Here is a 25273-nt window from a genome sequence, read left to right on the forward strand (position 1 = left end):
TTTACTTTGTAAATTTTTGGCTTATCTCAATGTCAAAATTTGGAAATAGATCCAGGAAATCCATTTTATAACCATTAATCATTATACTAATTATCATTTTAAAAATCTTTTTAGTGTAACTACTTTCTTATCCAACAACATCTTTTAAAATGTATTTTATTCTAACATTTCTAACTTCCAAATAACCAACTTTGAGAATGTATTTTTGGTTTTTTGTTATAATATGCTGAAAGGATTTTTACTACATAGAAAATAAGTGCTACCATTCTTAACTGTGGTATTTTCCCTGCTAATTTCAAGCAGGACTAAGTTATTCGCATAGTTACATTTTGGATGTTTCCTCTAAATTGACAGATAGTGGTCTAAGCCATTGAGGAGAGGGCATCATGATTCTTTGGGAAAAAAAAACAAAGAAGAAAGGAAAAGGAATAATGCTCTACCTTTGCTAAGTGGCAATGGAAAATAATCACAGTGAAGTGTTTGGTTTTTATTTTCAACAAGGAATGAGGTAAAAACAGCTATAAATAATTAGAATCAGAATTCAAACAGACTTTCATCTTCTTGAATCCAAAGCTATTTACAATATTAAATTGTGTTAACATTAAAATGTTCAAACTATTTGGACATAGAATTCACTTTACTCAGCTACTGTTTGTTATCATAACCCAGAATTTATGAATCTCTTAATTGCAAGCTTGGAAATTAGTTTGACAATTTGCTAAGGGTGTAGAATAGTCTCTACATGTAGACTTTTCTCTCTATTCACTGTGTCCTGTATTTATGCTTATTTTTTTTTTTCAGCATGCAGCTGTGGCTGCTATTTAGTGACACTTTATAAACTAGCTTTGGCCCAGGGTTTTCCTCCTGAATTCTATCAGCCTGTGGAATGGAGTCTACCTAAAACCAAAGCTCCCAAAGTTGACTGTTGGTTCTTGTAGGGGGAGGGCGGACCTGAGCTGGGTTGTGATTCTCACTAGTACCTGACTTGGGCATTGTCCACCTATAGCTAATGAGGGAGGGGGTGGATGAGAAACAAATTGCAGTATGTGAGAAAAGAAGTTTGTGACAGTCTCAGACTGTGAACCTGAATCACAGCAAGCACTTGCTGGCCAGCGAGTGCTTGCTCTCTCATGTTTTCAGCACTGATATGAACTAAATATAAGGTAGTGATATCAGTATCTATCATATCTCTTCAGATGGTATTTGCTAAGGGAATACTTTTAGGCAAACATGGGGAAAAAAACTTTGCATCCTGCAAAAAAAAAATTCTATTGAACCAACTTTCTATAACATGAGATAACATTTGTAAAGCATTGTGCACAGTGTCTGGCATCTAATCTTTTTTTAAAAAAAAAAATCCTTCTTTCCTTTTTGCTTTTTCTCTATATCTATAACACTTAGTACCAACCCTGTCACATAAAAAATAATTAATAAATACATAGATGATGTTTTAGTTAACAGAATCAAATCATATTTGGAAAATACTTTTTTTTTAAATGTAGGTACTATTCAGAGAAAAATAATGATGTAAATACCTATGGAGCATATTTAATGCTAATTAGTAATGTGTTACAGAGTAGACTAAATTAGGCCCAACTTTAGTGCTCTTAGAAAAAACTAATTAGAATATTTTGATATTTAAATAAAAATTAAATATTACATATGAAATATTTGATATTTAAATAATTTTAAAAATTAAATTGGACACATTGGACAATTCATTAGTGAAAGTATTTTATGATATTCACCTTATGCATTGATGGTGGCAGAAAACATAAAGAGAAAAGTTTGGACTTAGGAAGACCTGGGTTCAAGTCCAACTTCTGATATGTATTGACTACATGACCATGGACAAGTCACTTAACTTCTCAGGGTTGTAGACTCCTATGTTGCTGAGCAGATGCTGATCTGCATTGAAAGAGGGTATTTCCTCACTGGAAGTTCTGTATTCAAATGAAATCACAGACCTGGACCAAAAAGAAAAAAAATCAGCCTTCAGCACTGAATACTTTATCCTGGGGTAAAAGAGTATGTTTTGAATTTAGGTGTTATCTGAAGAAAGAGAGGTAGTATGCTAAAGTAGAAAGAGTAATGATTCTAGAGTTCACATTGTTCAGATTCCACTTGTCACACTTAGAACCAGTTGATTCAGTGGATAGAGCACTGGACCTGTAGTCAGGAAGATCTGAGTTCAAATCCAGCTGCAAACACTTCCTAGCTGTGTGACCCTTGGAAAGTCACTTAATCTGACTACCTGACAAAATGGATCCACTGCAGAAGAAATGGCAAACCACTCTAATTATTTGTAGAAACACCAATCATTTTGTATATGCTTTCAGAAATTTCCAACATGTCTATATAGAAACATACCTCACTTTACAACATTTCAACAAACAATAAAACCCTCACTTCTCTTCCCACTTCTGGGGAACACTACAAACTTGTGTGAGTTAAGGTGATGGATCTGGATTTTTGGGCAGGGGAGAGGAAGTGTATCAAGGAATCGACCTGTATTATGACCACTCTCACCCATGAACCTATGTCCCCTAAGAGGCTGTCATTGAGTTATCCTAACTGTGTACCACAGCATTTCTCAAAAAGTACATGTATCTTGAGTTTTGTGAGGTATGCTGCAAATCGTATGGAACCTACACTTATAATTGCATATACATTCATGAGTTTCCAAACTCCCCTTCATTGTGTCATGATTGCTAATGACAAAAAATAATAGGAGATGTAGTAAATAGAGTGCTGCTCTTAAAGTCAATAATACCTGAGTTCAGATCTTGCTGGTTATATGACCCTGGTCAATCTCTGTCTGCCTTAGTTTACTCATCTGTAAAATAGGGATATTGATAGCAACAATTTCCCAGGGTTGTGAAGATCAAATGAAATAACATTTAGAAAGCACTTTGCAAACCTTTAAGTACTATGTAAATACTAACCTTTTTAGTAATCATAATTATGATTATTACTACCAGAAATTAAGAAATGCTAGTGTGACACTTCCCACTGTGCACAAATCCTTACCAATTTCTCTGACTGCTCCACTAGTTGGCATAAGGAAGTTACCTCATCAGCATCAACAGAGATTGCTACCAGCAGGGGAAAATGAGTCTTTCCCTGAAGCAGGCATAAGGAATTATACCTCCCTTTGGCAAAGCGATAATCTCTACTCCAGTCTTGGAAGGGTGCCTTTTCTATCAAAGAACCAAGATGAACAATTGACTTCTGTCACATAGAAACTGATTTCAGCTTTGTAGTAAGGTTCCTCTAACAAAAGTGAGGTTAATGGAACATAGAAAAGAGATGCACGATTATAATTCTTGTTGAGAGAGAGATGGAGAATGAGAAAGAGAGAGAGAGAGAGAGAGAGAGAGAGAGAGAGAGAGAGAGAGAGAGAGAGAGAGAGAGAGAGAGAGAGAGAGAGAGAGAGATGTCAAGGGGAAAATTTTAATTGGTCTTTTATTATAAAATATATGGATTATAGTGGTCCAGAAATGAAGTAAGGATGCTGTGATCATAGAAATGAAGATGACTACTTTTGGCCACATAATAATTTTGCCTCTGATCTTTCCATGTTTAATAAGATAATAAAATTTATAGCACAAAAATACATTAGATATCAATGAATCCATGCCCTTCATTTTACAGATGAAGAAAATAGGCTTGGATAGTTTAAGTGACTTGCCCAAGGTCACATAGTAGAAGACCTAGGATCTATACATCCCAACTCATATCCTTTGATTCTAAATCCTAAATATTTTTGAACTGGTTTTATCATTTCATTAATACAGGGAGCTCATCCCTAAGGAAAAATCTCCAGGGCCAGATGGATTTACAAGTGAATCCTACCAAACATTTATATGAGGAATGCTGGGCTGGCACAATATTAGGAAAGCTATCAGCATAATTGACCACATCAACAAAAAAGTAACAGAAATCATGATTATCTCAATAGATGAAAAAAAGGTTTTTGACAAAATACAACACCCGTTCCTATAAAAACACTAGAGATCAGGAAGCATTATATGTAATGGGGAGAAGCTAGAAGCATTTCCAATAAGATCGGGAGTGAAATAAGGATGTCCATTATCACCACTGTTATTCAATATTGTATTAGAAATGTTAGCTTTAGCAGTAATAGAAGAAAGACACTGAAGGAATTAGAATAGGCAAAGAAGAAACAAAGCTATCACTCTTTGTAGATGATATGATGGTATACTTATAGAATACTAAAGATTCAAGTAAAAAATTACTTGAAATAAACAAATTTAGCAAAGTTGTAGAATATAAAATAATCCCATATAAATCATTGGCATTTCCATATATTACTAACAAAGCTCAACAGCAAGAGATAGAAAGAGAAATTCTGTTTAAAGTTATAGTAGACATTATAAAATATTTGGGAGTCTACCTGCCAAAACAAACTCAGGAACTATATGAACACAATTACAAAACACTTCCACAAATAAAGTCAGATCTAAATAATTGGAAAAATATCAGTTGCTCATGAGTAGGCTGAGCTAATATAATTAAAAAATGACAATTCTACCTAAGCTAATTTACTTATTCAGTGCCATACCAATGAAACTACCAAAAATTATTTTATGGAGCTAGAAAAACATAACAAAATTCATCTGGAAGAACAAAAGGTCCAGAATATCAAAGGAACTAATGAAAAGAAATGCTAGGGAAGGTAGTCTAGCTGTACCAAATCTTAAATTGTATTATAAAGCAGCAGTCACCAAAACTACTTGGTACTGGCTAAGAAGTAGAGGAATAGGCTAGGTATACAAGACCCAAGTCAATGACTATAATAACCTACTATTTCATAAATCCAAAAACTCCAGCTTCTGGGATAAGAACTCACTATTTAAGAAAAACTGCTGGGAAAACTGCAAAATAGTATGGTAGAAACTAGGCATAGACCAACATCTTATACCCTATACCAAGATAAAGTCAAAATGGGTACATGATTTAGATATAAAGATAGATACTATAAGCAAACTAGGAGAGCAAGGAATAGTTTACCTATTTGATCTATGGAGAAGGGAAGACTTTATGGCCAAACAAGAGATAGAGAACATCATGAAATGCAAAATGGATGACTTTGATTACATTAAATTGAAAATCTTTTTCAAAGACAAAGCCAATTAGAAGGTAAGCAGAAAGCTGGGAAACAATTTTTACAACTAGTATCTCTGATAAAGCTTTCATTTCTAAAATATATAGAGAATTGAGTCAAATTTATAATATAAGTCATTTCCCAATTAATAAATGTTCAAAGGATATGAACAGGCAGTTTTCAGAGGAAAAAATTAAAGCTATCTCTAGTCATATGAAAAAATGCTCTAAATCAATATTGTTTAGAGAAATGCAAATCAAAATGATGGTACCACATCACACCTATCAGATTGGCTAACATGACAAAATAGGAAAAAAATATTGGAGGTGTGAGAAAATCGGAACACTAATGTATTGTAGGTGGAATTGTGAACTGATCAACGATTTTGGAGAGCAATTTGGAACTATGCCCAAAGGGCTATAAAACTGTGCATACCTTTTGACCCAGCAATACCACTTCTAGGTCTGTATCCCAAAGAGATCATAAAAACAGGAAAAGGACCCACATGTACAAAAATATTTATAGTAGTTATTATAGTGGTGGCAAAGAATTGGAAATTGAGGGGATGCCCATCAAGCTGTGGTATGTGAATGTAATGGAATACCATTATGCTATAGGAAATGATGAGCAGGCAGACTTCAGAAAAACCTGGAAAACCTTATATGAACTGATGCTGAGTGAAATGAGCAGAACCAGGAGAATATTGTACACTGTAACAGCCACACTGTGAAATGACTGACTTTGACAGACTTGGCTCTTCTCAGCAATGCAAAGATCTAAGACAACTCCAAAAAACTCATGATAGAAAATGCTATCTACCTCCAGAGAAAAAACTATGGAGTCTGAATGCAGATGGAAGTACACTATTTGCTCACCTTCTCTTTTCTTGTTTTGTTTTGATTCTTTCTGTGGTTCCTCCCATTAGTTCTAATTCTTCTTTACATCATGACTAATGTGAAAAAAAATACAGGGAGCTTAAAATAGTACAACTATGGCTTAACCTCTCAATTACCCATGCAATTCTCTAAGATATATAAGTTTAGAACAAGTGCTCACCTGTATATGTATGAGGAGTTTCCTTAGTATATATCAAAGGTAGAATCTGAAAGCAGATATTCCTGCTTCCAGTGCTGACACTATTCCAATAATGAATGCAGTTTTTTAGTATACAACATATTATATGCATGGCAGACATTTTCTGTTGTTAATTTTCTTTGCCTAATTCATGCGCCTGCTGAACTGCTTTAATCTTCTCATAAGGGAAATGTTTTTCTAGAAATGAAAGTGTATTGCTGTCTTTACCCTATATGGTATGATATCTAATAATTGTCTTCTGTGTAGAAAAATACCATTTTCTAGCACTTATTTTGTCTGATATTTGTAGTAGTTATGTCTCTGTAAGGGCTGACTCAGCTATATCCTCAAATCATCAAGTTGTATCATAAAATGCACTGATCCTAGCTGCATTATGCTACATAGATTTTAGTGTAATTAACCATGTATCAGAACCAGACATCTAAGCTAGATTAACTAAACATCATTATTTGAAGTGTGCGTAATATTCTGTCCCAATTTCTGTTTAGTCTGGAGTACTTTTCACAGTCAAAACTTCTAGCACATTATATTGGGATAGAATTGGTTATGACATATTTAGAAAGCACCTTTTTTTTTTCTGGTGAGGAAATCAGCGTTAAGTGACTTGCCCAGGGTCACACTGCTAGTAAGTGTCAAGTGTCTGAGGCCAGATTTGAACTCAAGAAAGCACCTTTCTTATCAACACACTGGTACAACTCCTCTCTTCCCACTTTTTGTCTTGCTTACCTACATTTCTTGTCTGTACTTATTTACACACTCCCTCCAATTGTTTTTTAGCTAGAATCAAAGTGTATTTGGATTCTTGCAACAACCCTGTAGCTGCTAAGTCATCAATATCTACTGCACAACCTAGCCAGATTAATCTTTTGGAAACATTACCTGATTCAAAAACCCACAATGCCTACCTTTTGTTTATTGGCTCAAGTTCAAACTATTTTGAAATATCAATTGCTATACTATTTATCAACTATTGAACTAACCTATAAAAACTATCATACACTTGCTTATATACTATCTTGAATTTTTTTCTAATTATTGCATACATATATGCCATAACTCTCTGACTAGACTGCAAAAATTTAAGAATATAATTTGGAAAGGTGGGGGCCTATGATTGCGTACCATATGATCAGACTCAGTTGGTAATGTTGATTAGTTTTCCTGAACTGCTTTTTTTCTTCTTTATTTTTTTTTTTATTCTTCATAACAAGGAACAACACCCCAGGGTAGGGAAATGTGAAAGGTGCTGTATTTGGAAATAAAGTGATATAAAAACAAAAGACACACACGTATGGATAAGAGGACATTGCGATAGCATGTAAATATGTATATATGTTTTATATATCCACATAGCCATATAAGCAGATAGATTGGTTGATAGATGATAAATAGATACATAGATGATATAGTTAGGAACCAGGCCGTTTATCCTTTTATAGCGGGCAAAATAGATACACCATGTATGGTGTTGTGCATGTAGTAGACAGTACGTGCATATTTTATACATTGCTTAATCAATCTGATCCTTCTTGGAATGAGTAAAGGAAAATAATAACTTTACCACATGTATATTCCCAATAAGATGAGTATCTGCCATAGCTATTTTTACCTTAAGAATGATATGGAATGTTTGTTCTTGAATTTTTTGGTCTGCGAACTACTTTGGTGGACCAAAGAATCACCCACCATACCTGGTGACTACTTGCCAACACTAAAAATTTACTATTCTCCACTTAAAATAGTTTGGGCCTTATTATTTCTTTCTGAGGTGGGATAATAGGGACTGAGAATGTGGCTGAAGGCCACAAACACTTCATAGTTGATAGAATCCTTACTCTAATAATTGCAGAAGAGAATCAGATTCATTTGTGATCTCACAGAATGTTAGAGGTAGAAGGGAACCATAAGGATCATCTACAACTGTGAGGTAAAAGGTTTTGTTCCATGCTGAAGCAATTTCACATACCAGTGAAGAGGTTGGGGGGATTTTTGTAGTCAGGGATGCCCTCAAATATTATATTGGTTCTGGTTAAGTCTTAACAGCATTTCTATTTTGAAAACTGCAAAATTCTTGACATGGTTACCACCAAGTTCCCTTTCCCGTCTCACCATCACAGTTTGTAATCTGTTATGATAGATCAGATAGAGAAGACAATGGAAGGGTGACCACAAAAACAGAATGATTGACATATGAAAATATTTTTTTACTTTTGGTTCAGTATAGGCAACTCCTGGGGTTCAGATATTCTCTGTCAATACAGACAGGCCACTGGTCTTAGAGGTTGGCATGCCACACAGAAGTTAGGTGACTTGCCTCTGGAAAAAACTACATCTGACAAAAAATTTATGCATTTATCTTATTAACTTAATCAACATCTAATTATAATAATGATAACTAGCATTTATATAGTGCTTTAAAATTTGCAAAGCATATTACATATATTTCATTTGATCTATATGGCCACTGATACTTTATGTTAACTATAGAAGAGATAAAATGGTTTAATACAGTGTTCCTCAAAAGGTGTTTCATAGGAAATTCTTCTTGATTGGAATTAGTCCAGTAGCCAGAATATAATTGCCCTAATTTTCAATCTGTTTCTGGATCTACGATTTGACCCTTCATTGATTGGCAGATTGGCCAAGACACTGCCTTATATCTATTTGTTCCCTGAGTGCAATTGTGACCTTAGGCAAGTCACTTAACCTCTCTAGGCCTTGGTTGTTTGTTTGTTTTCATCTCTAGGATGAGAGGGAATGGATGGACCAGATGATCTCCAAGGTACTGCCCAGCATTAAAGCTATAATCCTAATATGCTATAGTCTTTGTCTATATTTGTGCATAAACCAACTTCCATGCAAGTTTTATTGAATGAACTCTTATTCATTAAGTCCTTTCTCTTATTATTTTAGTATCTTAGGAGTTACTATCTTATCTCTAGAGCTGTTCATCTGTTTTAATTGTCTACTACAAATAAAACTTAAGTTATGCTACCTATTTCTTTTATAACTTTTAGTTAAATTGGTTGGAAAATATTGACTCAAAATTTTTGATAACTTTTTTTATTTTCTTTCCAGCGAAATCCCCCAATGGTGGTGGATGATCTTTTTGAAGACATGAAAGATGGGATTAAACTACTGGCCCTCCTGGAAGTTCTATCAGGGCAGAAACTGGTAAGTATTTTTTTTTTCTCTCTGACTCAGCAAATAACAACAACATGAATAGCAAAAAATAAGAACAAACAAACACACTTTTCACTGGATGTGTTAAATGGTCATATTCATGCTTAGGAATGGAGGTTGTTTTGGAGGAGGAAGAGTCTGGAAGGCCAATTAGGTTATTGCAACAGTGCTATGAGAGGGGAAGAGAGTTTGGATGAGAATAGGATGGACAAGAATTGTCAACTGATGAAGAATGGAGAGTGATGTGGCAAGGATGATGGAAGTCACAAATACTAGTGATTAGAATTGTGGTGCCTTTGATAGAAATAAGGGGATTGGGGAAAATAAGAGGAGTGGGGACAGATTTGGGATTCTATTTTAGACATGTTAATTATGAAATACTTGTGGCCCATACAGATGAATATGCTCAAAAGAGATTTGGAGATTCATGACTGAGGCTGAGAGAAATAAAGTTTGGACATCTTAAGTTGGGGGTTCACCAATGATAGTTGAACCCATTGGCAGCTGATGGGATCACCAAGTGAGAACATATCAAGAGAAAAGAGAAGAGATTCCAGGGCAGACTTTATGCTTTCATCCACTGATTGGGGACTGCACACAGAGGATCATCCAGGAAAATAGAGTTGAAATGATTGGCCAGATAGGTAGGAGGAGAACTAAGAGAGAGCAATATCAGAAGAAAAAAAAACAAAGAAAAGAGCACCTAAGAGGGTGTAGTCAACAGTATCAAAAACTGCAGATAGATTAAGAAAGGTAAGGATTCAAAAAAGGCCTTTGTATTTAACAGTAAGAAAAGTATTGGTGATCTTGGAGAGAGTAGTATCAGTCAAGTGACAGGGTCAGAAGCCAGGCTTAAAGAAGTCGACATAAATGAGAGATGAGAAAGTGGAGGCATTTACAATCCCCCAGTAGTTAAGTTTTAAGCTTCGTGGCTTCTGGTAGAAATATGCTCGAAGGCTGCTTGCCTGAACACCCACCCCAGTGACATATTTCAGGTTACATTTTTAGTTGGAAGCATATTTACATTTCATAAAATCCATTTGACCATGGGTAGTAAGATAAAGAAATTCATAGAATCATAGAATATCAGAGGTAGAAGGGGACTTAAGGGATTATCTAACCTAACTCATCCTTAAACAGAAATTTTCTCTCTAACATCTCTTATCAGGCAGCTTCCACTTGAAAATCCCCAGATGTTGAGAAATCACATATCATGGCATCCAATTCTACTTTGGAACACTTTTTTTTCCTGATAACAACCTTTCCCATTCCACTAACCAGCAAGTAATGCCTTATGAAAAAGAATAAAACAGAAAGAGAAAAAAATTATTTCAGCCAAACTGATCCACACATCAACTGAGTCTGGCAATATATGTGCAGTGTTATAGTCCCGTACTCTTCTATCTATGGAAGAAGGAAGGGCAGAATATTTCTGATCTCTTTTTGGGGGCCAAACTTTATCTTAATTACACAGTGTTCAATTTTCTTTTTTTTGGGGGGGGTCTTTCCATTTAATTTGTTGTGATCACTGTATTCTTGGTTCAGCATACTTCATTCTGTATCAGCTCATATAAGCCTTCTCATGTTTCTCTGAATTTGTTATATTTATTATTTCTTATAGTATAGTATTTTTCCACTGTGATCATACCATAATTTGCTTAGCCATTCCTCAGTCAATGGGTGTATAATTTGTTTCCAGGTGTCTGTAATGCCCTGGTAAGGTAGCACACCTTCAAAACATTAATATCAGGACAGTTAGCTAGCCAGCATTTATATAGGCACTTAACTATATGTAAAACACTGCTAAATGCTAGTCATGTAAAGAAAAAAAAACAATCTTCTTGTCTAAAGGAGCTCACATTCTGATGGGGTATAAAACATGCAAATTACTGTGAACATATAAGATCAATGTATAGATGGTACAGGAGACAGAGTGTTGGACCTGGAGTCATGAAGATTCATCTTCCTGAGTTCAAATCTACACTCAGACACTGACTGTGTGACCCTGGGCAAGTCATTTAACCCTGTGTTTGCCTTAGTTTCCTCATCTGTAAAATGAGCTGGAGAAGGGAATCTCAAACCATTCCAATATCTTTGCCAAGAAAACCCCAAAGGAGGTCACAAAGAATTGGACACGACTGAAAAATGACTGAACAACAAATAGCCACCCCAGTACTTCAGAGGAGTGACTCACAACCAGTAGGATTCAACTCTTCTTCTTGTTATCAGGACTGCAAGTTCCTTATCCTGGCAGCACCCATCTATCCTCATAATTGTTTCCTGGGGTATGAATTGCTGCTTCTTCCTCAGAGGGCCCCGCTTTACTTACCATAGGCTAAAAAAATCAGACCTATTACATAGCTTCAGAGGTTTCATCGTCGTTTTTCTTTTCTTTCTCTATGCTGTATGCTTCAGGTTTCCAACTTGGATTCTCCTCTGCCTCATTAAACTCTGTTCTCCCCCATATCTCCTTTGAAGCACCTCTTTCATTCCTTAAATTCTTCCAAGGAATACTTCATTCCTCCTAGTGAGTTGGAAAGAAAAGAGCATTTCTGTAGTCCTTTAACTCCCTCCAGTTCACCATGACCAAGGTCTTCTTTGATTGCATTTGCACTGGCCTTTTCCTCCTGGTCACAGGACAGAATGTTTTCTAACAAGTTATCAGGTAACAAAATATCTCTACTCCTTTGTTTGAGTTAATATAATGGCCCCCTTAGAGAATGGGTAGGGTTTTCTTTGGTTTTGGGTTTTTTTTTACTTTATTATTATGAACTTGACAAACAATAAACATAAATACACCCAGATACAAAGTCTAAAAAAAATAGGATTGCAGTGTGAATCTCTATTATGTACAGCTATTTAGAAACAAAAGTTGATATTAAATGTAATATTCCCTGCTTGTCTATATTCCCATCTGAACTTCCTTTGAGCCTGTATTCACGTTGACACTATTACTACTGCAGCTTGAGCCTCTTCCATTTTAAAGTGTGTCTAGCTTCAAGTGTTCAGAGATTGCATGAGGTAAAACATGTACAACCTTAGCAGCTCAGCACCAAGTTCTACTTTATGACACCTTCAGTTTCTATAGCTCCATTAACTCACAGAGCCTCATAAGCATGGGGAGAGCTTGAAACATGCTCATCTGTGACATGACTAAGATTAGGGACAGATAGAGAGATAGACAGACGGATGATAGGTAGATAGATGATAGATTGATAGAAAAGCAGATAAATGCACACACACACACACACACATATATGAGAGTATCTTTGAGATTCTGATGTTGAGATCAATGGGTAAGCATGTGTACAATACAAGCATATGTACGTGTGTATGTGTGTATGTATTCTTTGAGATTCCAGAATATATTACTCTTATATTTGTACACAAGCTGAAAAACTTCATTGACTGTAATACTAGTATTAATCTCTGTGCTGTTCTTTTTCCAGTTGTGAAGAATGACTGGTTTATACCTGTGTGGGGGTGGAGGAGTGGAAGGGGGCAGAAGGGAATGAATGTGGATTTTTCATGTTTGTGTTTACATAGTAGCAGCATCAATCATCACCAATGAAAGGACAGCTTGTTCAAAAGTATGTGTCTTATTGGAGCCACCAAGCCAATCAACATAGGAATATTGACAATAAAATATTAAAAACTGCCCTTTTAGAGTGTATTTTAAACAATTAAAAAATAGATTTCTTTTGTTTGCTTAGGTTTATTGATTTCAGTGCTATAGAGCAGTAGATAATTTATGTTTACAAACTCTATGTAAATAACATTATTAATAGTTGGACAAAAAGGCTGAGAACATAATCCTTAAACTAGTGTACAGAATGGTAGAAACTAAATCCCAGGTTGGGTATTTTCTTTCTGATTTTACTCTTGCTTTTCTAGCCACAGTTACATAATCATAATTATACATGTAATTTATCTTTATAAGTTTTTTTTTTGCTTGAACAATATAGGTACTCCCTTAAATCTATAATTAATTTTGTGGTTAAATGAGTTTACAAACACACACACACACACACACACACACACACACACACACACACACACACACACAGAGGTAGGTGGTACATTGGGAAGTGAGCAGGAAGACCTGAGTTAAACTCCTACCTCAGACATATACTAGCTGTATTACCTTGGGCAAGTCAGGTAGCTTCTCACAGCCTCAATTTCCTCAGCTGTAAAATGAGGATAGAAGTACTACCTCCCAGGGTTTTTGTGAGGATCAAATGAAATAATTTCATATATATAGATAGATAGATAGATAGATGGAGAGAGAGAGAGAGAGAGAGAGAGAGAGAGAGAGACAGAGACAGAGAGAGAGAGAGAGATATACATATATGTATATGTGTATATGCACACACATATATAAACATATGTGTATATATATACATATATATAACTTTTTGAACCTTAAAATGGTATATAAATGCTAGCTATTGTTTTTATTATTATGTATATGCTTTGTAAAATGTAAAGTACTACATAAATTATTATTACTATTACCTTGGGAAATTATTTCTTTGAGAGTTTTATAAATAGGATAAGATGATTTGGAGAAGCAGCACTTAATTGTTTACTTTGAGCACTTAGTGGCAGACTCAAAAAAGAACTGTATATGGAGTCAGAGACCCCAGTTTGAATTTTGATCTGTCACTTATTATCTGTGTCTGTTTGGGCAAGTTACTTCCCTTCTCTGGTCCTTCATCTGTAAAATGAGTGGGTTGGATTGGATGATTTCTAAGGCTGTTTCCTTCTTTAAATCTGATCCCAAGATTTTGATAGCAAGTATATAAATCAATTCAAATATAGAAACTTTATTATAATTTTTAATGTTTTCAAGCTGTACTTGAATATCAAACCACTTCTGCTCCAGGTTCTCCATTCTCAACATTTGTTAATTTTTTTATTGTCACTTCCGGTACGGGCCCAACAACATGAACTGAGTTCAAAAGTTGTCAGACGTGTAATGTGATCTTGTTTTGCTTAAGCAACTCAATCTAAAAAATAAACAAAAACCAAACATTGTTTGAATTAGAATCTTGCCTTCTAGTAGAATCTATACCTCTCCTATTTAAGGCATTCTGTTAAAATAATAGACTTTTACAGCTGGAGGGGACCTTACAAACCACCTTCCTCCAACTTCCTCATTTTTTAGATGAGGTGTTCAAGTGACCTGACAAGGGTCATGCTTACAATTAGTGCCTCAGTCTGAAACAGAATCTGAGTCTTCTAACTCTCAATCCAAAAAATTGTTGACAACACATCACAAAGTATGGAATCATTCTCCTTATGTATTTCAAGAGTCTGGCCTATCCAAACTGAAATTATTAAAATATCTTAAATTACAGTGCTGCTTTAAATTTTCTCATTCGTGTGCATTTTAGCGGTTCATCCTTTCATGTGAATTTTTATAGTTACTGAGGAAGGGCAGTAAGATTTAAAGCCAAAAGAGGGGTAGTACAATCGGAAGAGATAAATGAGCTGATGTGGGGTTTTGCTTCCCGTTCTCTCTCTGCTGACCTCTGAATAAAAATATGCTGCCTGAGACATCCTTTCCATGAGCCTCCCCCTTTTTTATCAAAGGCTTGTGAGGGAGGATGTTTCGTTTAGAAGCATTAAAATTTCATTGCGAATTTGAAATTATATGTTTTCAAGTGTTACGTAATTACCTGCTGGGTAGAGCTATTTTGGTAATATAAGAACATAAGAATCACTACACTGGGTCAGCCCCACTATCCATTCTCTCCAATGTTCTGTATCTCACCGCAGCACCAGGGGATATATTATGGAAAGATATGGTTGTCCTTGACCTCAGTTGTGATACAGTAGGATATGTCTGCCAATATCCTAGTTCCTTTTAATAATTCATTATAAATTCTTCATCTGTGGATTTATCTACAACTTTTGAAAACAATTTCCATTTTTACTTTTGACTTTAATATTAGATTTTCTCAGTACTTAAGGAAACCTACTTTGCTTTTCTGTTTAGTAGTCCAAGAAACCTTTTTTTTTCCCCACTATAATGATAATTATCTGTTCTCACTTGTAAATGAACATAGGATGAGTAGGTTTGATTTTAGATTTCTGAATTGCTAAAGAATGTTATTAATTTCCATTAATTTGTTTGGACTAGACATGCAATTTCATTGATATAAGGGTCTCCTAGTGAAAAAATTCCCTTCATTAGTTGAGAATAGCATTTGCTTTACAACTCAGAGCCTTGGACTTAGAAGAGAGTTGCTTGAGGCACTGATAGGAGGTCATATAACCAGAAGCAGGACATGAGCCTGGAGCTTCCTGACTCCAAGGCTAGGTTTCCCCACATTACACCAGAGCTGCCACTCATTGAAAAATTACATATAATTAGAACAATCTGAATAAAGGTCAAGCATTGAATTAATTATTATTCTGAAGTATTTGGAAAGTAAAAAAAAAAAAAGAAGCTATGAGATGCTTTTTTCTTTTATCTCTATCAGAGGAAACTGATATTTTTCCATAGAGGAATGAATCATATCTGCTTAGATGTTCTTTTCACATTTCCCGTTGGTCAAAGAATGGATAATATTTACCTGTAGGAAATCTCCATGAGTATTAAGGATCCTTTTTTTTTTTTTTACCATTTCATGTTATTGAAAATCAGAAACTCAATGAAATGTTAGAGCCAGGGGGAGACCCTGGCCATTAATCATTCATCAAAATATTTATTTAATGTCTATAATGTACTGCTCTGAAGCGGTTACAAAGATGGCTGAGCCATGTTCCTTGCTTTTAAGGAGCTTATGTTATAATAAGGGAAATAAACCACATACAGTCCAGATATCTACAATACATGATCATGGCGAGTACCACAAGGAAGGTACAGTTGAAAGATGAAAACCAAAGTCTCTGCCCTCAGATGATATATAGTCTGTGAAGTGATTTAACAGTTCAGAGGAGAAAGAGATAGTTTTTGATTATGTGGAAAATTTCAGAGTGTCTGAGTTGGTCCTGGAGAGCCTACTTCTCCTCATGGAATGTGGGGTGTGTACTTTCCCTAACTGAGAAGATACTCGAAAGAAAAATTGAGTTCTCTGCCTGAGATGGTTATTAAAATCACTCTCCATTTACAAAAAAATGATTGGAGGATTGTTTTAATGCATAGTCTGTGTTCTTATTGGCTTTCCTTTTCTAAAAATGATGTGGTTATATCGAAGAAGATCTGAGCATAAGGAAAATGGCACATTTTACATGTTTTATAGGTCCCAGAACAGGAAATGTACCTATGTAAAATGACAGTTTACTCTATCAGTCTGAGATTTGGTGAAACAGTCCCTCTAAGTTAAAGCTAAGATTCTATCATGTTGATTTGATAGAATCCCAACTCCTTACAGGAAGAAAAGGACCACTAAGTCATAGTCTACTTTGATTTGGTTGTCATCTACGTTAGTGGAGGGAATTTATAAACTGTGAGCCCCCACATAGAAATGAGAACCTACGTCTATATATGTATTTCCAGTAACTAAGCATTAAAGTCAGTTGTTCAGAGTGTTATTCTAGAAGCCCAGCTAGTATAGGTTGGAAATGGTTTGGTAATCCTTTTAGAAAAAAGATGAAGGCATTTAGAGATAGAACTAAAGGAAGTCTTATATGCTAAATATATTTCTCTCCTTATCCCTCTCAGGATAGAAAATCCTAAATGATACAGTTTCTATCCTTAAGGGGATTACATTCCATCAGGGGAGCTAATTTGTACATTCATGTTTATAAATAAATACAAAGTAATTTTGATAGTGGAGGTTCAGGGTGGTTGTAGGAAGAAAAATCAGGAAAGCTTCATGTAGAAGGTTGCACTTGAGCTGATTCTTGAAAGAAATAAGATATTCTAATATTCAAAGTGAGGAAGTTGTATAATTAATACAGGGATAAGGGAGAGAGAGAGGGTGAAGAATAGCAAGAAATCCTGTTTGAGTAGCTGATCCAACCTTCCTCCTTCAACTTCTTATCTCTTCCTTGTCTCTCATAGATATAGAGCTAGAAGAGCCCTTAAAAACCCTCTAGGTCAAACTCCTCATTGTTTAGATGAGGAAATTGATTTTGGAAGGGACCTTAAAGGCCTTCTTGGTCAACCCCCTCATTGTACAGATGAGGAAATTGAGTATCAGAGTGGTTTAGTGGCTTTCTTAGGGTCATAAAACTAGTGTCTTTATATTGTCTTTATATGAGTTTTATATTGTCATAATACTTTGATTTTAGTGTGGCTGAAAAAGTTATTGTAGGCATGCTTTCTGTGTCAGCTGGGTGACCCAGTGGATATAGTGCTGGGCCTGAAGTTAGGAAGACTCATCTTCCTGAGTTCATATCTGGCATCAGACATTTATTAACTATATGACCCTGGCCAAGTCACTTAACCCTATTTCCTTCAGCTTACTCATCTGTAAAATAAGCTGGAGAAGGAAATGACAAACCACTCTATTATCTCTGCCAAGAAAATCCCAAATGGGGTCACAGAGTCAGACACGACTTAAATGACAGAACAACAACAAAAGGTGTATGTAGTGTGTATGTATTGGTGATCTCATTTTTCTCGATAATAGGTATTTGTGCGTGTTGTTTGTATGTTAAAGGGAGTTTTATAATCAGAAAAGAGAATCAGGCAGCTAATAATAATCAATTGTGATCTTTTCATTTGTATTCTTTTTCAGCCATGTGAGCAAGGACGCCACATGAAAAGAATTCACTCGGTGGCAAACATTGGTACTGCCCTTAAGTTTCTTGAAGGAAGAAGGGTAAGTAGGTAATGGGGAAAGAAAGCATTGAGTTTTTTGTTTGTTTGTTTGTTTGTTTTTTACCATTGCTTTTTTGAGTTTGGTTTACGTTGAAAGTTTGGGACCAAAAAACCTAATTTATCATAAATTGATATTTAAAATTATTAGAAATGAAGAACACTTTAAGAAACCTCTATACAACTCAAATAACAAAATGATGATGATAATAATGATGATGATAAATACTGAGCTTATTACTGAAGAAAGCATCATTTGATCTTTTTGGTTTTCCTAATTTAGGAGCAAACTGAAATAATTGGTGATTTCTTTTACTTGTTAAAATATGCTGCTAGGCAAATATATGAAAAGTAGTTGTATAGATGGTTACTCCAAAAGCTACTGGGACTTACTGCAATGATAGTGATTGGGTCTCCATTGATAAGATATTTTGTATGAGGACTGTTAAAGCAGCTAGGTATGATTAGATTTGATATAAGAAGGGTTGGGATGGGGAGAGAAATGTGATAGCTGCCTTCAGATATTTGAAAGGTGGTCATGTCAAGGAGTAACAAGACTTTTTCCGTTAGATGTGAGAAAGCTGAGCTATGTAGGGGTCAATATGGGCTTGATATCAGGAAAAACTTACTAACTGTTGGGGAGGAATAGGATGTCTTTAGAGATGATGGACTCCATCTCCTTGAAGTTTTCAAGCAGCAGCAAGATAACCACTTATTGGATATATTATAATGGGTTTTCTTTCCACATATGGGTTGGTCTACATGTCTACTGAGGTGATTTTGCAATTCTTCAATTCACATGTCCCTCTGTGACATATAGACTGCATAGGAAGAAAATAATTGTTCTTGTGCAATATTGGCCAGTGCTTTGCCAGCTCCATGCATTCTGAAAGCACTTCACACAATCCATACCCCCTTCCATGGATCTTTTGACTGCAAATAGGGCAATGTTGATCTGGGCATTTAAAACATGGTGGCTTTCCTTCTCTTTCTTTAAGCCAAATAAACCATGTGATGCTATAACACACAAACATTCTGAGCCGTTGTGTAGTAGAGAGAACACTCATTTAGGAGTCAGAATAGATGATTTTGAATATTAGCTCTTCTGTTTAGCTACCTGCATTACCTTGGTTTAATTGATCAATTAATGTCTCTAGGCCTTAGTTTCCTTATTTATATACTGATGGGGGTTAAATTGTCATTTTAAGGTCCTTTCTAGATCCAAATTTCATAATACTAATTATTATTATGTGGGAAGATTTAGTATTGAAGATTTAGTATTAAAGATTTCATAAAGATCATTAGTCACTCTATGAGATTGTTGGTGATGTGGATTTTTTTATACCACTGACTTGTGGGAGCTATTGCCTGTACCTTTGAGGAATATTCTCTCTGCTATTAAAAAAATCAATATTCAAAAGGTACATTTTCACAAAGCAACTCCTAGGGATAAAAGAAAACCTTGTTTTTTATTTTTTCTTTCACTGAAATGTAGGTCAAGTCCTTCGTTAATTCTAGATGAATGTATTTTGTTTTGTTTTGTTTTGTTTGCAGGATAAATCTTGACAACAGATAGGATATTGGGGGATGAGTTGAAGAGTTGAAGATGACACTTAGGTTGTGAGATTGGGGGACTGGGAGGATGGCAGTGCCCTCTACAGTAATGGGAATGTTTGGAGGGGAAAGGGAAGGGTTGGGGGAAAGATAATGAATTCTGATTTGGATATGTTGAGTTTAAGATGGCTACAGTACATCTAGTTTGATCTGTCTAAATAGTGCAAGAAGGGCAGTATTATTGCAAAACTAGGTTGGGGCCAGGTTCTTAATGGTTTTAAAAGCAAACAGGAGTTTATATTTTATTCTAAAGGCAATAGAAATCCATTAGAGTTTATTGAGTAGAGTCAGTGACATAGTCAGAGCTATGTTTCAAGAAAATTACTTTAGTATATGCATAGAGTGGATGATTTGGAGTGGAGAAACACTTGAAGCAGGAAGAATAATGCGAAAGCAAGTGTAACAGTCCAGGTGAAAAATTATGAGAGCTTGAACTAAGGTTGTAACTATAGGACAATAGAGTGGAGAATGAAATGAGAGATGTGGTAGTAGAAAACACAAAATGGGACAATTGATTGGATAGGTGGGGCAAATGTAACTAAGGATGTTGAACATACAATTTTCACAATAAAGAAATAGATATCCATAACAATGCACTTCTCTCCCTACAGAAAGTTCCCCTTTTTCATATTCTAAACAACCCTTCTTAAATCTCTGAAATCCTATTTTTGAGACTCTCAGATACCTAGTTCTGTGATAGAGTAGATTTAACAGATATGCCATGAAATCGGTAAGCCTTATGTACTTTGTCCTGACTCATCCACAAACTCTAGCCATCTCTTGATGTGCAGGTTAATTAGTCCAGGCCCTCACACACCCCTTGGCATATGGAAAAGAATTGCTTTGTACATTTTAAGTATTAAAATAGGGAGGGAGTAGAGGGTGAGAAACTTGTGATGGACCAAATATTGGCAAAGAATTTTCTTTAGAAGTAGGGGTACAATTTAACACTAAATTCTTGTTTAGTAGGTACAACTATATTGGGAAAAGATCATCTATAAAGTGAATATAGGCTAATTATGAGTTATTGATATAATTCAGATCATGGAAGAGGGTTGGCATTGGACAAAACCAACTTGGTACTGAAAACTATTAATCAGAAAGATAGTATAAAAGGACAAAGATTAAACATTCCTTTGTCTTCTACAATGATCAATTAATTTATTGTAGTTTTCAGTGCCTATTAAAAAAGGATAGGAAGAGTGAAGATGGAGATTAGTTAGAGGACAATCAAAATAATTAAAATGATCAAAGATTGGTTCTTCGAGGAGTGGTTGAAGCCATCAGGATTGTTGATTTAGCATTTATTCAAAATATTTCATGTTTGCTGTATTTCTTGTACTCTAGTAAGTGCCCAAAAGAATCTCAATAAACTTGTCTAGAAGATGAAAGGCTAATAATTCCTGTTTCTAAACATTTGAAGTCTTCATCTGATATTTCTAATATTCCTATTATTTAATATTTAATACATATTTTCTAATATTTAAATACATATGTACATATCTGATTATGAGAAAGTTTATAATATTTACTGAATTATTAGTCTGCATATTCAATAAATATTTTTGATTGAAACCAGAGCTAGAGAAACAAGAGAGCTTAAATTAAACTGATAGGATTTTAGGTAGATAGAAGAAAAGACTTTTTGATCATCAAGATAATAAAACATGCAAATGGGTGACTAGGGGAGATTGAGAAATTTCATGCCTTGGAGAGCTTCATGAATAAAATAGATAGCTGTGTGTTGAGATGACTTAGACATCACAGAATCACATTATTTAAGAGTTGGAAGGGACTTCAGGAACTATTGAGTCCAATCCACACATAAAAGGAATCCTCACCATAACATACCTGACAAGTAGTCATCCAGCTTCTGTTTGAAGACCTTCAGGGAAGGTCGACTAACCTCCTTTGGAGGCAGCCCTTTCCACTTTTGGGCAGCTCATATTAGAGTGAAGTGTTCCTGACATGAAGCTCAAGTTGGCCTCCTTGCAACTTCCTCCCTGATCCTGGTTCTGCCCTCTGGGTCCACATGAAACAAGTCTTACCCTTCCTCCAGATGGTGGCCTTCCACATAATTGAAGAGAGCTAGCTTGCCTGGTTGTCTTTCATTTTTCTAGGCTAACCTCTTTCAACCAGTCTCTGTGTGTTGTGAATTTGAGGTCATTTAGCATCTTGGTTGGCTTCCTTTGGAGGCTATCGAGTTTACCAGTGTCCTTCTCAAGTCATGGTGCCAAGATATGAAGATGATACTCCACATGGATTCTGATGATGGCAGAATGCAGTGGAATTATTGCCTCCCCATTCCTAGAAGTTATATCTACCCCTCTTAATGCAGCCTTACATTGTCATATCATTTTTAGCTGCCACATCCCATTGCTCATTAATTAAACTTTCAGTCCATTTTCCTTTTAAAAAACAATTGTGGTTTAAAGTCACAGGGCTGGACTACATGAACATGAGGTCTATCTCAAATCTTTTATGGATTAAAACAATTTCCCTATTTTTTTCTTAGCTTTCTTGTAAGGACCTATTCTAAAATTAATGTTTTAAACAAACTAAATAAAAATTCTGCATTTCAAATTGCTCCTCTCTATAGTACTTAGCTAATTTTCCCTTTGACCAATCAATGCTGCTTTTTTATAATATGTATGTCATCTTTTTCCTTTGTTTTCCATGTCAGTCCATGTACAGAGGATCACCGGTTAGTACAAGACTTTGTAGAAACTTTAATTCCTGATTTCTTATAGGTAAAAAAGAACCTAAGTTACATGATATTTCAAACTTCAAAGTAAGTGCATCATTTTAAACCACTTGCCATGTTCTTGGGTTCCAACCAGCATTCGAAGGGAAAGAGTTACATCTTCTCTGTCTGACATTTTGTTGGTAATTCTTTGCATGATGTTGCATTTTTTTTTCACCATTAAGTAAAGCAAGTATTCACAAATACTTGACGTTAAAAAACAAAAATATCTTTTTGTAATGCACCTAATGAATGTCACTGAAAATTCAGCCAAGATTGTCTACTTGAATGTTTTTATGAGTTCAACTCACATTTATATACTATTACACAGGCATGCTTAAATTTCATTGTTATCTAATAAGCTCTACAGGGTTATGCCAATAATTAAAATATGATTTTCCCTGACTTATGGTAATGATCCACTTTTTATTTTTTAAACAGATTAAACTAGTGAACATAAATTCCACTGACATTGCTGATGGCCGACCTTCTATTGTCCTTGGCTTGGTTTGGACCATTATTCTGTATTTTCAGGTATGAAGATAGAACATCATTACCATTTTGCTATATTATTAAATGATGAGGCAGTAGTTCTGCATTTTCCCTACTGTGAATTGAGAACTAAGCTAGCAGAAACATAACCTAGAATGGCAAATAAAATTGCTATGACTGAAACAATAATACCTCTACCTCCCAGTACTTATTCCCCTGCCCAGGTCCAACTGTATGTTGATACAAGACCCTCAAAGTAATGGTTGGAAAGAGAAGAAGGAGCACACTGGGATGAGTAGTGTTCCAGTTCAAGGTTGAATTTCTACAGAGAGAAGGCTGGAATTGGAGGTAGAAGGGTGGGAGTGGAGGCCAGATGAGGTAACAAGTAGAGGATATACTTCTTAAAAAATAACTCTCTTCAAGGTAGAAGATTATCATTTAACTAGTTACTAGGATTCTTATAGATGTGGAAGAGGAAATAATTCACCCTCTTCCCCTGAAACACTGTACCAACAACAACATTCAGTACAGAAGAACAGACATATGAAGCTTAATTATTTTGTTCACATCTCGTTTGGTTTGTATGTATGCACATCTGAGGCAAAATAATTGGAGATAATTTTTTAAAAATGTTTCATTTATAAACTACATTTTCCAAAAGCCAGGCAATATCAGTGATATACATCATGAATAATAAATTACATATCTAAACAGTAATTTGTACCCTAAAATACAATTGTACAAATTAATATGAGGAATAGGAAAGGTTGTAAGGTGAATTGTGGAATCTAGCTGTCACCAGCTAAACTGAGTGATGACACACAAATCTCTTTTCTTCTGTTGACCTCCATTTCATTATCTGTTTTAATTAGGCACATTGGCTTATTTGGTGCATGGGATGCCTTCCTGCTCTGAAATTCTATATTTTTGTAATACTTCACCATTTCAGATAATGTATTATTATTAGATCATTATGAGTGTTTTGCATTATAGTTCATCTAATGAAAGTCCCATTTGATTATATTTCTTTTATAATTCATTGACAGCACACTTAGCACTCAAATACAAAATGTCCAACAGGGAACTACAGTGCCAGTATTTATACTGTAACTGGCTTTGTTCATTCATGAACAGATTGAAGAGTTGACGAGCAACCTTCCACAACTCCAGTCACTGTCCAGTAGTACATCTTCTATGGACAGCATCCTCAGCTCAGAAACTGCCAGCCCACCAAACAAACGGAAGGTGGTGACCAAGGCCCAAGGGAATGCAAAGAAGGCCCTATTAAAGTGGGTGCAGTACACAGCAGCAAAGTAAGTGCCTCCTGAATCCATTTTGATACTGATCCTAGAGGTAGCAGGATGAATCACTGAGGCTTTTTTTCTGTTTAGGCAAAAGCTCCAAGAAATGTTTGAGGGGCTTTCCTGTTGCTCGCTTTGCTTTGTTATTGAAAAAGGGAATGTTTAATAAGAAGTCTAAGCTTGTTTCTTCACGCTTCTTCTTGTATAAGAGTCATTAAGGGGATTAAAATTTATGCTTTTCTTAATCGATAGAAAAGATTATGACTTCTATTTTAAGTCATTGTTGCTGATATTTTTGTCTTTACAATTAATCTTTTGAGAGTTAATTCGTAGCTTCAAAACTGTCTAATTCCTCTTCAGGATTTTCATATCCTTTTAGGCAAATGATCTGAAGTTCAGCTTTTTAAAAAAACTGAGTTCTTTGCTGTTTCATGTTATCTTTTTCAGTGACTAGAGTTTTCTTTGCTTCCTATTTTTTTTTTACTTTAATTGTAGATTTCATTGTAAAGCCCATTTTTATGCCTTTGGGGATGAAGATTCACTATTTGTTATCAGTGTTTATGGAGGCATAGCACAAATGCATGCTTGAAAAAAGAAAAGACTGGAGTTCTTTTGGAACTCTAGGAAAAAAAAATAACAAATGATTACTCCAAAATGGTTGTCTTCTCAGATAAAATAAAATGAGGGGCTTATCATTCTAATAACTCAAGAGGAAAGGCACCAAAAAACATTTTTGGTTCAATTTTCTGAATATTTCAGGTTCAAGTAGAATGGATTTTTTTGTTGTTTAGATTATCAGCAGGAAAATGTGTTGTTCTTTACCTTATTTTGCAGTAGTTGAAATTCCTCTTTTCTATATCTGTGAATTAAAGGTTAAAAAAAGTATTGTTCCTTGAATAAAATACCCACTTTACTTGGGACTTGAGAAACATGATGCAATGGAA

General features: G+C 35.2%; 1 protein-coding gene across 1 annotated transcript in view; it reads left to right on the forward strand.

Moving 5' to 3' along the window:
- Positions 1 to 25273, forward strand: part of SYNE1 (spectrin repeat containing nuclear envelope protein 1) — a 560807-nt gene that overhangs the window by 118976 nt on the left and 416558 nt on the right. The window contains 4 exon segments of the mRNA XM_078155071.1: positions 9302 to 9397; positions 18100 to 18183; positions 22978 to 23070; positions 24163 to 24341. Of these exon segments, the coding sequence (XP_078011197.1) occupies positions 9302 to 9397; positions 18100 to 18183; positions 22978 to 23070; positions 24163 to 24341 (452 nt within the window).

This window comes from Phascolarctos cinereus, unplaced genomic scaffold (assembly GCF_003287225.1).
Source record: "Phascolarctos cinereus isolate Bilbo 61053 unplaced genomic scaffold, phaCin_HiC Scaffold_5;HRSCAF=322, whole genome shotgun sequence".
In the NCBI taxonomy this organism is placed as follows: Eukaryota; Metazoa; Chordata; class Mammalia; order Diprotodontia; family Phascolarctidae; genus Phascolarctos; species Phascolarctos cinereus.